Source organism: Bos grunniens, chromosome 15 (assembly GCF_055505025.1).
Source record: "Bos grunniens cultivar Pamir isolate PY7600 chromosome 15, Bosgru_T2T1.0, whole genome shotgun sequence".
NCBI lineage: Eukaryota > Metazoa > Chordata > Mammalia > Artiodactyla > Bovidae > Bos > Bos grunniens.
Window position 1 is genome coordinate 32,027,890 of NC_141179.1, and position 14,430 is coordinate 32,042,319.

General features: G+C 50.4%; 1 protein-coding gene across 2 annotated transcripts in view; it reads left to right on the forward strand.

The window, feature by feature from the left end:
* The window catches only part of GRIK4 (glutamate ionotropic receptor kainate type subunit 4), a 498,615-nt gene that overhangs the window by 381,829 nt on the left and 102,356 nt on the right, over positions 1–14,430 (forward strand). For both annotated transcript variants that reach the window (XM_086338321.1, XM_086338322.1), the window contains 2 exons: positions 781–933; positions 1,821–1,925. In XM_086338321.1, the coding sequence (XP_086194447.1) occupies positions 781–933; positions 1,821–1,925 (258 nt within the window). The remainder of the gene's footprint in view (positions 1–780; positions 934–1,820; positions 1,926–14,430) is intronic.

Genomic DNA, 14,430 nt, shown 5'->3' on the forward strand with positions numbered 1-14,430 from the left:
TGAGCCAGAAGTTAGATAATAGGCTCTCACACCTTTGGAGGTGAAATTGGTGATGGGGGATGGGGTGGGAGGAATAAGCTGGAGGAGTGTGGATGGAACACAAGGTTTCCGAGAAGCTGCTGGAGGATCCCAGTGAGAGACCTGGGCTGATTGCCAGGAGCCTGGGAGAGAACTGTCTGGTGATAGACGGAGGACCGTTGGAGACTAAGCTGGGAAAAGAAGATGTTCAGGGCTTAGGAGGTTTCAGGAGCTCAAGGCAGCCCAAGCTGGACCACAGAAAGGACTCATGAAGCCCAGAGCACACTGGGGATACATCACCTGGGTCACCTCTCTGAAGACAAGATACAGATGGAGAGAAGACAGGGACTTTGAGGATGGTCCTTCCATCCTCTTCCTCCTCCTCACCCCCAGCATCCCTTGTTGGAGTTGTAATTACTTAGAAGCACCTGAAGAATCTCAAAGGCCAAATGCCAGAGAATACTGCAGATAAGCACATGCTGATCTCTCGGCATCTGGATCGTTTGCTAATGAGGGAGCATCAGCCAAGATAACCGCATCCCAGACGACGTGGGAAGCGGCAACCATGTGGCAGGAAAGAGCTTGGGGCCTGGTGGGAGGATGCGAGAAATGGCGTGGCGAGCTGTGTCTGCAAGTCTCCAGGGAGAGGTGGACCCAGGGCAGACACGCCCTCACTTCTTTGTTTTGCTTTTTCTTCCTCCTCCTTTCTTCCTCCTTTTCCTTTCCCTCCTTTACACCCACCACTTTGTCTCTCCACCTCAGCTGTCCTCGGCCCTGCTGTTTGATGCCGTCTATGCTGTGGTGACCGCGGTGCAGGAGCTGAACCGCAGCCAGGAGATCGGTGTGAAGCCCCTGTCCTGCGGCTCGGCCCAGATCTGGCAGCACGGCACCAGCCTCATGAACTACCTGCGCATGGTGAGGGGCGGTGGGGACCCTGCAGGCCACGCCCAGCCTGCAAGGGGCAGAGTCCGGGGCAGGGACACTGTTCAAGGCCCCCCACCTCCAGGCCTCCCCAGTATATCACAGCCATGGGTAAAACAATGATCTGTGGTGATCCCATTCAGGGGAGCATCAGTCCCAGTTGTTTCCTAATCCCTAAAAACCACTGAGAATCCATGGCAAGTTTGTTTGCAGGGCAATGGCTCTTGAGCCTTAGACTGTTAGGCGGTCCCTGGATTCTAGGCTTAGAACTGGGACCCCCTTGGCTCAGATGTGGTCCCTGCAAAGCTCTGCACACATGGGGATGGATAATGCTGCCATGGATGTTGGCCCCTCCGGGAGTCGCAGGCTCAGCACTTCTGGCCTGATGCTAAGTTCCCCCAGAGTTCTCCCAGCTAAGCCACCACTGGTGAGATGGACATGGATTCTAGCCCAGGAAAAAGCCATTTCCCATCAGAGAAACCTGGTACAGAGCAGCTGGGACTTTGCAGCTAGAGTCAGGTCATCCTGACTTCCTGAAGCTTAGAGATGGGCAAGCAGCTGCCCAAGGAGGATAGATGCTATTCACAGCCAAGGGTGTGGAGGAGGAGCTCCGGGGGATCTGAGTTCAAACTAGCATCTCAGTACCGAGTTGGTTTATGCAGCAGCTGTGAGGTCACTGAGTGTGGAGCAAAAGTCTGAACTGGTTCCAGAGACATCATTTTCATAGTCTCAAGATCCTGTGGCCGAGAGGTGGACAGGAGAATGGATCTTGATGGCTTCCCCTCTCTTGTGCATCCTTCACTAGAATGGTGGAATGCTTGCTCCAGGCCACATGGAAGGCTGGGCCTATTTGGTGCTGTAACTCACTCTCTCTTGGACAGGTAGAATTGGAAGGTCTCACCGGCCACATTGAATTCAACAGCAAAGGCCAGAGGTCCAACTATGCCTTGAAAATCTTGCAGTTCACAAGGAATGGTTTCCGGCAGGTAAGCCGAGCCTGCTGGCAGATCCCTCCTCCTTGCTGCTGTCTCTGTCCCCAGCCCATTTCTCCTTGGCACTCAGGATGACCTCCTGCTGTCATCCCCAGAGCAGCAGGCGGTGTCCAGTGCAAGGTGTCTCCTCTTCCCGCACCAGGATCAGCCAGTGTGGATCAGGGGTCACAGCCCCAGCAGAACACCAAGAGGGAGGCACCTGTGCTTCATAGTGGGAGAGGGCAGAGAAGGGGGCATTGTATAAGGAGAGAATTCTAACATGTGGATTATTCTGCTTCCTGAATCTCGCCCTAATCCTGGCACCAGTGTTAGTTTCCAGGTGGCTTGCTGGTCACATACGGATCAGATCCCATCCCGTGGGGTTTGAGGAATCCCTTCAGTGTTCAGTTCTCTCCTGTCAGCTCTTTTCTGACCAACCCACCTCCGCCCCCTGCCATGCCAATCACACCCCTCCTCTCCTGGCTGCTCCCTGTCCAACTCAGGGATGCTTCGACCTCTGGAGCTCCTTTCAACTCGCCCCGCCTCTCTCATCCTCCTGCATTAACCTTCTCACTCTCCTTTCCTCCGATTCTCTTACATCAGAGGAAGCAGGGATTCTGGCAGTCACTCCAAGTGCCTCTCTGAAGGTCTCCCAACCTCTCCATCACTCTATTAGTAAATTCTTTATTCTTAGTGTCGCCTTCCTCCAACCTTAGGAAAACATTAGAAGTAGAAAATGATGCACTAATTATAGCAGGAAGCAGACATATTGAAGAGCCTCCTGACTATCAGAGTGGCTAAGGAAACATACCACTGAAGAGGTTGCAGAATCACCTTTCCAGGAGATTAAGAAGAATCATCATCATCTTCTTCGTCACCAACACCTCTACCATCATCTTTACCACCACGCCCAGCACCATCATCCTCATGGTCACCATCCCTACTATCTGCACCATCAATCTCACCATCTCCATCACCTTCACCACCACCACCACCATCATCTTCATCACCACCACCACCACCATCATCACCTTCACCACCACCACCATCATCTTCATCACCACCACCACCACCATCATCACCTTCACCACCACCACCACCACCATCTTCATCACCACCACCACCACCATCATCACCTTCACCACCACCACCACCACCATCTTCATCACCACCACCACCACCATCATCACCTTCACCACCACCACCACCATCTTCATCACCACCACCACCACCATCATCACCTTCACCACCACCACCACCACCATCTTCATCACCACCACCACCATCATCACCTTCACCACCACCACCACCACCATCATCACCTTCACCACCACCACCACCACCACCTTCATCACCACCACCAGCACCACCATCATCTTCATCACCACCACCACCACCACCATCATCTTCATCACCACCACCACCACCACCATCACCTTCACCACCACCACCACCATCTCTATCATTTTCACTGCTCCACCATCATCATCATTATAGGGGTTTTCATTCATGAAACTCTAACCATGAGCCATTTACCACACGGAATATGTCATTCATATTTTCCCTTTTAATCCCACAAAGTAGTTACTTCTTATTAATCCCCATTTTGCAAGTGAGGAAACTGAGGCTCCAGGAGACAGACTGACTTGATCTTGAACAATGTAGCCATGGCAGCTGGTTTTGAATTCAAGCATTTCTGACTCTAAAGCCCAAGTTCTTAACCATTATGACAAATTATGCATCAGAATCACCTTGGCAATTTGTGGAAAATGCAGATTTTTTGGACTCCACCCCACAAGTGTCTGATTGGGTAGACCTCGTGGAGGACCCAGGAACAGACCCCAAAGGTGATCTGGGTGGCACCCTGGGCTGTGCTAGAAGGGCCATCACACCTGCATCCTTCCACTTGGTCCCTGTGTCTGAGAGACCCTGATTCAGCCTGTCTCACCAGGGCCAATGGAGTTCCTTCTAGGAGGAAAGCAATTATGCTCGACTACAAGGGCAGATCACCCTTCTGGGAACACAATAAAGTAAAAGGCAAGAGTCCCAGACTGAGAGAAGCTATGTTAACGACTGCTCTTAGCTCAGGGCTGGAGCGCCGTGATCTTGAAGCAGTGACATCAGCAACTGTTTTTCATAACTTCCCAAATGGGCTGGGAGTGAGGTAGGCAGTCAGAAACTAAGGGATGGAGGATCACAAAATGGTCATTTCACGGCTGTCACAGATTGTGAGCCTATCCTGGGTGTCAGGCACTGGGCTGGGCATGGAGGAAGCAATGGAAAAGACACAGTTCCTGCACTGAGAGAGCCTACAGTCTGGCAAGAGACTGACATGGAAAAAATAAGTGCAATTTCAGGTTATTAAACTCAAATCGTGCCCTTGGGCTCATAATTCCCGAACAAAGGAAGCCTCCCATCTGTAGGCAAATTGTCAGGCTGACTTCCTGAGTCCCAGTGAGGGATGTGAAGTAAGGAACGTTTATTCATTTTTTGCAGTATATACATATGGGCTTCCCTCATAGCTCAGTCGGTAAGGAATCTGCCTGCAGTGCAGGAGACCCAGGTTTGATTCCTGGATTGGGAAGATCCCTGGAGAAAGAAATGGCAACCCGCTCCACTATTCTTGCCTGGAGAATTCCATGGACAGAGGAGCCCAGTGGGCTATAGTCCACGGAGTCGCAAGAGTCAGACACGACCTGGCTACTAAATCATCACAGATATGTATCTCTATGCTGCTGCTGCTGCTAAGTCGCTTCAGTCGTGTCCAACTCTGTGCGACCCCGTAGACGGCAGCCCACCAGGCTCCCCGGTCCCCAGGATTCTCCAGGCAAGAACGCTGGAGTGGGTTGCCATTTCCTTCTCTAATGCATGAAAGCAAAAAGTCAAAGTGAAGTCGCTCAGTCGTGTCTGACTCTTAGAGACTCCAGGGACTGCAGCCTACCAGGCTCCTCCATCCATGGGATTTTCCAGGTAAGAGTACTGGAGTGAGGTGCCATTGCCTTCTCCTATATATCTATATCTATATATATACATATATATGTGTGTATATATATATATATGTATATATGTACATATATACATATTGAGTTCCTGTAATGTGCCAGGCTGTCTTCTAGACAAAGGTTAAAAATGGGCTTAGTGTCTGCTTCCGTGGAGCATGTATTCCAGTAGGGGACAGACAGGAGGCAAACAAATACTATATAATACATCAGTGGAGGTAAGGGCTACAGGAAAAGTAAAACAGGGTCAGGAAAAAGAGGGGATAAGAAAAACGGAAGTTAGGAGAACAATGAGGATGCCAAACCCAGGCTCAGTCCACAGAAAGCCCAGGCTCAGGCTTTGAAAAACTTTCTTTGGCCTTCAGCTCTGCTTTCTAATGCTCCCCAGAAGGAACCCACTTCTATCAGGCGACACCTGCTGTGGCAGAGTTGGCTGTTGGCCCTGATCCCACCATCCACTTGAAGAACAGCTCATTAGCCTCAGAGTACCTTTTCACCTTACCTCCACTTCTCCACCAGCCGCCACTCAGGCTGCTTTTCCCAGCTGCCGGGCTGCAGAGCTGCCTGAGTCATTAGGAGACAGCAGCATCTCCAGCCACCGGCACCTACCCCTCGACCCCAGCCCAGCCCAGCAAGGGGTTCTGCTCAGAGACGGCTGCTGCCCCATCTTCTACAGCACTTGTGGAGGGTAGGGCTTCTCAAACCCAGGTGTATCCAAGAATGACCCATCGTGCTTGCCTTCAAATGTATGTTCCTAAGCCCTGTGCTCAGCCATGTCTGATTCTTTGCAACCCCATGGAGTATAGCCCACCATGGAATTTTCCAAGCAAGCATAACAGAGACGGTTCCATTTCCTCCTGCAGGGGATCTTCCTGACCCAGGGATTGAACCCCCGTCTCCTGCATTGGCAGGCAGATTCTTTACCACTGTGCCACCTTCTTTACCCACTGAGCCATCTGGGAAGCCCCAGTCCACAGGCTCACCTTTGACAAATACACACTGCAGCCTCTAAGAATAGGCTTGACACCCCCTGTATCGCACCCTCATCTTTTTTGAGCTAATATTGAATGGAACCTGCTGCAGAAGTGACCATTAAATAGGATGGTATTTTTTTGACCTTCAGCTACCCCAAGGGACACACATCCTTGATTGGACTTACCAAGTGCATCAGAGTAATCCTCTTCTGTTACCCATTTCCCTTCAACAAATCTGGTGACCGTCTTGCTGCTCACCTGTCTGGCTCATGTTCCATGAGTAGCAGTGAGAACTCTGCAGGATGTATCATGAGCACAGATGTAGCTCTGCAGCTCTGGTCCCCAGGTCCCATCCCAATCACCGACCCAGTCTTCGCCTCTTGACAGGTGTCCTTCCCCTGCTTATTACAGGATGAAGAGACGGTTTAGGGAGTGGTAATTAATTGGGCTTCTCTTCCAGGGTAGGAGAAATGTCAGGGGTATGTCAGTATAACTGCTGTACTATTCTCCCAACTCCATCCTCAGTGACACTGGCAGGGGAGGGGAGAGTGACACGGAGCAGGGAAATAACATCTCTTGAGGACCTGTTTGGTACCACAAACAGCACATGGGCACTTTGCACAGGTCACTGCTGATGTGGAGGGCAGCCCTTCAAGGTAGATAAAACTCCCACTTGACAAGTGAGAAAACCGAAGCTCAGGGTTGCGAAGGAACTTGGCCCAAGTCCACAAATAGCAAGGACTCTGGGCGCAGAACTGGGATTCACACTCAGGCTTGTCTGACTCCCAAGTCCATGCTCATGGGTCTCCCACTCCTGCCTTTTCTCACGTTCCTGGAATCCCTAAGCCCCCAAATCAAAACACCTTAGCTTGCTGCCACCTGCTCCAAACCAGGACGGCGCCTGGCTCCTGGGCACCCGCTGGGCTGGGCTTTCTTTAGTAATGGCCTCTTCTCATTTGGATTTGTTCTTTCTCTTCCTGTCTGGGCGAGTGACTGTTAAGAGCTGGGTTTGATTATTTAGAAAGCACCACGCAGGGACCCAGTGGGTTGTAATTGGTAAAATGTCTGAACCAAATACCATCGTCCCTGCCAGTGGCTGATTAAGGGATTATTACCATTTAAAAAATAGTCTTTTAGAATTTCAGGGCTTTTTTTTTTTTTTACCATTTAAAAAAATTACTGTTTTGATTCTGTTTGGAGAGGGTTTTTCATCTGTGGATCTTCCATTGGCGGCTGTTTAGGAGAAAATGTTCCCTACAGTGTCCTGGAAGGAACTTTCCCAAACCTGGACAAGGTCTGTTAGCTTCAGCCTCCAGGTTTTGCCTGTATGAGATCTCCTATCTCTATTCCAAATTCTCCCTCCCCATCTTCCAAAAGATCTCCTGGGTGGTATCAGAATAGTATAATCTCCCTGCCTAATTTGTGAGAAATCATATTTGAAAGAGGCAAGGGGAAAAATGAAGCACAGCATCAATGGGCCCTTAATTTCCTTCATTTTAACTTGGTTTAAAGATCAGAGATTCTGAGCAGGCCCCCAGCGACTTTGTTAGGGCTGGAATAAGATGAGTGCACCTTTCATCTGAGGATCGGAAATGGCTTAACCGGCTCTAATTAAGCCTCTAGGAGATGGAGGGATGAGGCCAGGGAGGTGGGATCAACACTCTTCGATGGGCTCATCGCAACAGGGCACCTCAACTCTCTCCCTCTGTGCAGTGAAGATGGTAACCCCTCAACGTCTGGCCTGGCTAAACTCAAAGATTATTGAAACTCGATTTGCATAGCAGTCTGTTCTGCTCGCCTATGGTTAGATAGAAAGCTGACTCTGCTGACATAATGAGAATGGATACCCTTTACTGGGGTCTGCTACATGGTGAGCTGTGCTGGTGTTTTGTGTACTTGAAATTTCTCATCCTTTTATCAACCATGCATAAAACTAGTCTCTCCATCTTGCAAGTAAAGAAACTGAGAGAAAATCACAGTCCTCATCCATTCAGCTGTTTTGCTCAGTTGTTCAGTCATGTCCAACTCTTTGCAACACCACGGACTGTCACCCACCTGGCTCCTCTGTCCATGGGATTTCCCAGGCAAGAATACTGAAATGGGTTGTCCTTCCTTTCTCCATGGGATCGTCCAGGACCAGGGATCAAACCTTCATCTCCTGTGTCTCCTGCATTGGCAGGCAGATTCTTTACCACTGAACCACCTGGGAAGCCCCCATCCATTTAGCTGCTGCTGCTGCTAAGTCACTTCAGTCGTGTTCGACTCTGCGACCCCATAGATGGCAGCCCACCAGGCTCCCCCGTCCCTGGGATTCTCCAGGCAAGAACACTGGAGTGGGTTGCCATTTCCTTCTCCAATTAGCTAGTTAGTTCCAAACTAAAGAGCTGATTCAGGTGTAGCTGTTTTCACGGTCTCTGGTCCTTCTGCTCTGAAGAATGTCCCAGAACAAGCTGGAGGAGACCCTTGAGACCTCTGGTCTGATCTTCCAATCCAGTGCAAGAAAGTTCTCCACAGCATCCCTGAGGGAAGCAGCCACACATCCTTTCCTTGAGCACATCCTGGGCTGGGGAGTTCAATGCCTCCCAGGGACACATTCCAGAAGCTTCCAGGCACAGAGTCAAAACCTGCCTCCTAATCCTGCCCCATCAAGCAGCCCAGAACAATCAGCTTTCTCTCCTCTCTTTTTTACCAGCTCTTCAAATACTTAAACATAATTTGATTTGATTTCATTCATTCTTTTTTGAAACTTAGCATAAAAATTTTTTTGAGCACCTACTTTGTGTCGAAGGCTGGAAATGTAAGATAGATTAGTCAGAGATACTCATCTTTTAGGAAAGGTAAAAATTAGCAGTCACTGTCCAGTGCTTGAGTTGTCCTGTCCCGCTGACTTTTTCTTTCCCCAAACCGTGGCCCCTAGCCATTCCCAGTGTGACACAGTTGATGAATTTCTCACCATAAATGCCTTTTGGTTTGTCTGGGGCTCTGTTAAAACATGAGACCCGGGACTTCCCTGGTGGTCGAGTGGTTAAGACTTCGTCTTCCAATGCAGGGGGTTCGGGTTCGATCCCTGATCCGGAGGCTAAGGTCCCACATGCCTCATGGCACAAAAACCAGAATATAAAACAACAGAAGGAATATTGTAGCAAATTCAGTAAAGACTTTAAAGTGGGGACCAGGCTCCAGATGAAGCTAAGTGGCACATATTTGAGAGCACCATGGGACTTTCACCTCCCTCACTCAAAATGTTCCATTTTTATTTACCACATGGCAGCCCTTGGAATTAATTAACTACTCCTCTTGCCCCTAGTCACCACTTCCAAAATATACAGAGTTATTTTCACGTGGTTTTTTCATGGAAACCAGTCCTGAGCCACCTTTTTGTGGACCATGGATCCATTTAACTGTGTGTGTGGAGATGGAGATTGGCAGAGATGGCCAGAAGTAGGCAAATAAAAACACTGTGAGTCGGCAGCCATGTTTTATTTTCCAAAGCTGATACAAACCCAGCTTTCCAAGGGCCTGATTTCCTGGAAGGACTTGAGTGTAGTGCTAACCAGAGGCAGGAGGATGGGCAAGACGGCTTTTGTGAGTCACTCTTACAAACCAAGAATTAGGGATGCAATGTCTTCTAAAAGGTTCAGGGACTCCAGTCTCCAACTTCTCGAAGTCCCTGCAGGTCTCACCAGTTGCTGGGAGTACAGGATGCCTCTCTTTGATCTCCTGTGCTGTCCCTTGCCTGCAGAAGCCCCACCCCCCCACCCCGAAACAGGGACATCTGCTGTCTTCCACGGAGGTCTGGGTGGGGTGGTCCAGTGTTTCTGACTCTAGAACGTGCTTCGGCTACATCACTGAGTAGTGTAAAGGCAGCTATACTTGTTATCGTGGCGCTCACAGTCAGAAGACCAGGAAGTGTCTGTTGCTTTGATGCAACTTAAGCAGACCTGCTGGAGTCTGTCCCCCCTCCAGATCGCTTCTCCCACTTCCAAAGCAAAGAACAATAGTAAATCCCCAAAACACGCTGTCAGATGATGGTCTGTGTTGCCATTTCCTGCACGTGGCCTTGGAGGAACAGTGAGGACGGAGTCATGAACAGGTCCATGGACAGGTCGCCCCACCCCCACATCTGTGTTCTGTCCCCCATTCCTCTTTGCGTGAGCCTCTGACACAGCTCAGGTCCCACCTGCACTAATGAGAACAGCCTTTAAGGCTCAGACAGGTTGCCAGTCGGGGAAGCCGCTCAGAGAGCGCAGTGATTGCTACTGTCGAATGTGTTTTCCATCTGAGGAGGGAGTTTATCATAAATATGCAGATCCTTTGAAGCTGCCTCAGTGGGTCCTGGCTCAGCCACGCAGGAATGGGGATTGATTGCTGGAAGTCAGCTGCCTCGCTTGCTGCAGGGATGGACCTGACGAGAGCGCTGGCTGGGGTCTGCTTGGCAGGCCATTCCCCACGACTTGGCCTTTGATGAGGAAATTCTGAGGCAGCAGTTCTCCAGAGGAGGGAGAGGAGATAGAGATTGGTGGTTTGGGGGCTGCTTTGAAGGTTCCTGAGAAGTCACTTTTCCCTTTTAATGAAGGGGCTGGGAGAAGGGGAATTGGCGAGAGGTTTAAAACAGTTGTCAGCATCTCCCGGAACTTTATAAATTCTTAGGGTTGGAGGAGACCTGACAGGTTATCAAGTCCAACTTTCCCACTAGAGGAGGCAGGAGAAAACATCAGTCCTCGGCTGAAAACCCCACAGTGGCCCCCGTTTGCTTTCAGGGCAAATGGCAGCTTCACTGCAAGCCTGTCACGTGCTGGGCCCTGCCTGCCGGGAGCCTGCTCTCTGACCAGCCCCCCCCACCGCTCTGACGCCTCGCCCTAGTGCACAACAGACCCGGCTGTCTCACACCCCCGCCTGCACCCTCAATGCCTGCACCCTCAATCCCGTTTCTCACTGGGCTACTCCTGCTGACACCAGAGCTCAGATCACAGAGCCCCTTCTCAGGGAGTCTTTTTTAATTAATTAATTAATCTATTAATTTATTTAGTTTTGGCTGCACTGAGTCTTTACTGCTGCCGGCAGGCTTTCTCTAGTTGTGGCAAGTAGGGGCTACTCTGTAGTTGTGGTGCTCGGACCTCTCACCGCGGTGGCTTCTCTTGTTGCGGAGCACAGACTCTCAGCGTGCTGGCTTCAGTAGCTGTGGTGCACCATCTCAGCTGCCCCAAAGCATGTCAGATCTTCCCAGACCAGGGATCGATCTCATGTCCCTGCGTTGGCAGGTGGATTCTTAACCACTGGACCGCCAGGGAAGCCCTCAGGAGTCTCCGGGCACTCCTTTCACCTGCTCCCTGTGGCTGCCTCTTCTGTAGCACGCTTGGACTGCTGTCACTCCAGGTTCGGGGAGGGACAAGCCTCCTTGAGGACTCCATGACTACAGCCGAGGACCACCCAGCTGGGTGTGAGACTCAGCAAGGGCTGGGAAAAAGGATGCATCCATGAATAAGGGACTACGGTGTGCGGAGCCCAGGGCTGGGACCCGGGAAGTGGGCAGGGAGCCTGGGGACCTAGGATTTTGTCCAGTGTTCCTCATTTGTTCAAGAGAGGTTTCACATGACAAGCTTCCCCATTGGCAGCTGGAATTTGAAAACTGGAGTGGAAGTCCCTCCAATCATTGATATGTTTCTCCCTTTCCATTTGCTTCAGTTCTCTTAACAGCAATAGTCCTCTGGTTCATTAGAAGTCTATTAATATTAAGCACCCCCTCCTATGAGGGCATCTGGTGCTCCTGGCCTCCCTCACGATGACTGACAGCCAAGGGGCAGATGAGCTGGCTTCGGGAGGGTATCACCTGAGGGCCTCCTCTCCTTCCACCTCCCTGGCCCACAGACTTCTGGCTCTTCCTCCCAAAGCACAGGGGCTTCCTGCTTATCAGCTTTGATGGAAAAGTCACTGACTGCCGATGCTTATTCACACGTCAACCAGCAAACAAATTAGAGCTACTTGAAATTTCAAACAGGGGGCTGCTTTTGGGCAGAGGAATGGGATTTTAAAGGGCTGTGTTTGAAATCTAGTTCTTGTAATATGCCCGATCACGTATCCTGCCTGAACTCAGCCTGGGGAAGTTTGCCAGTTCTGAGTGATGGCTTCCCGTGCCTCTTCAGCCAGCTCAAGCCAGGGAGAGCTGCTAATTTAGTCTCAGGAAGCAGCCCACATCCCTCAACTCTGATGAGACGCAGGGCAGGCTCCAGGCCAGAGGTGTGGGGAGTGCAGGCAGGTGGGCCAAGGGGAATGGAAAATTCAGGGAGGTGAGAAGGAGCTGTGTTCAGGGCGGCCACTATGGGATTGTGGAAGGGCTCAGACCGAGTCTGAGCTCTCGTAGTTCCCAGCGTTCCATTCCTTGATTGCATCCTCAGTAAAACAGGAATGATGGTCATCATAGTATCTGCTTTATGTGAATCATCAAATTGTGGTGAGAACAGAATGGAATATTTTTCATAGATGTGCGTTGAGGATTCTCCTCTATTGTGCACATTTTGGTTCGGGTGTCTTGTGGAGATGTCTACTCCTATATTTCTCTCTCTATGCATGCAGTGTTCCTGGGATCTCACTTCTCACCTGCTTCAGAGTAGAATGAGACGAAGCAGGACCAAGCCATATGCTCATATCACTCCTGCAGCAACTCCAGAGTCCTGCAAGAGGGCTGCAAGGGCCAGCCCGTGCCAGCCAGGCTTAGTGGAAATAAATTCTGCCGGCTGCCCACCCCGACCCCTCCCCGCTCCAGGATGGGTTCCCCACAGCCCTCCCCCACCTTCCCCTCTCCTTCTTCCGCCCCCAACCTCTGTCCTTCATCCACTCCCTCATGCGCTGGTATGAGCAATTCCACTCTGCAGAGTTTCTGAGTGTGTGTGAAAATGAAAACTGGAAGTCACTGCTCTACTCCTGGGAGAATCCCCAAGATGCCTGGGGCCTGTCCAGACAAGAGCTGCTGACACCACTGTCCTCCCCCACCTAAAAGCACCCCATCTTCCTGGAGCTCCGTGAGGCCCAGCCACACGCCATCTCCCACCCACAGTCTGTGTCTGTCTGGGAGCAGCAATGGATCATCCTCAGTCCATCCCTGAAAGCTTCCTCTGCCCTCTTGCCTTCTCAGCCTTCCCCTGACTCCTGGAGGATGGGGCATGATCAGCTTCCTTCAGCCCAGATGCTTCATTAGAACCGTTAGTTCAATTGGCATCTGCCGCTCAGAGCTCAAAGCTGTGTGTTATTAGTACAACTGCTTCCCTGAGGAACTTCTCTACCCGGTGAGTTAACAGATGAAGCCAGGCACTCTCCGTGCCCTGACTGTGTTGTGTTCGTGGGCAGTAATTTTCTTGTAAAATGAAAAATCTCAAGCATGCCTGAGCTCTCTGATAAATGCTCTCCTCAGCAGCTAATTTGAAATACCTTCCATCTTCAGGAGGCGAAAGAGGGCTGTGAGGCTGAGTCTTCATGTTTACACTCTCTGTCTTGCACCCCATGCTGGTTTGATTGGGCTTCCCTGATGGCTCAGGCAGTAAAGAATCCATCTGCAACGCAAGAGACGTAGGAGACTCCCTGGGTCAGGAAGATCCCCTGGAGAAGAAAATGGCAATCCATTCCGGTCTTCTTGCCTGGGAAATCCCATGGACAGAGGAGCCTGAGGAGCTACAGTCCATGGGGTCTCAAAGAGTCGGACATGACTGAGTGTATACTGACATGCTTGTTTGATGGACTTCCAAAATGTTTAGAAGAATGTCTGTGAGATTTTTGACCATATGAAGAAAAAGAGGGAGTTGAGATGTAGGTAAAAGAAGTCATCAAAATCAGTATTTCCATCCAAAGAGAAAAATGATATGAGCATCCTCACTGCCCTACTCAGAGAAATTTATCTTCTGAAACCCTAAGCTAGTTGAAGAGTCTTTCAGATTGCTTAAGAGCATTGCTGAGGAGAGGACCTTAGCCAGAGCCAAGTGGGATGAACCCATCTCCATTCTTGCCCTAGTGAGTACTTACTGGTCATCAAAGTCCCTGGAAAGAGTCACTGTCGATTTGTTCTCTTTGGCAGGAGGAGTGTTGAGGGCTAAGCCCAATTCCACTTCACATTCCAGAGACTGGGGATTCAGGATGGAAGTCTGGGCACATCTTTCTGAGAGCCAAACATTTGAGTGCAGATGAATACAGTTGATCCTCATTATTTGCAGATTCCATATTTGCAAATCTGTCTCCTCACTAAAATATATTTGTAACCCCAATGCAATCCTTCCCTGGTGGCTCGGTGGTAAAGAATCTGCCTGCCAATGCAGGAGATGAGGGTTTGATCTCTGGGTCAGGAAGATTCCCCTGGAAAAGGAAATGGCATCCTGCTCCAGTATTCTTGCCTGGGAAATCCCATGGACAGTGGAGCCTGGCGGGCTATAGTCCATGGGGTCACAAAAAAGTCAGACAGGACTTAGCAACTAAACAAAAGCAACAACCCCAATGTAGTGCTCATGGTGCTTTCACAGATGAGTGTGTGGCTCATGGTGCTTTCACAGATGTGTGTGTGGC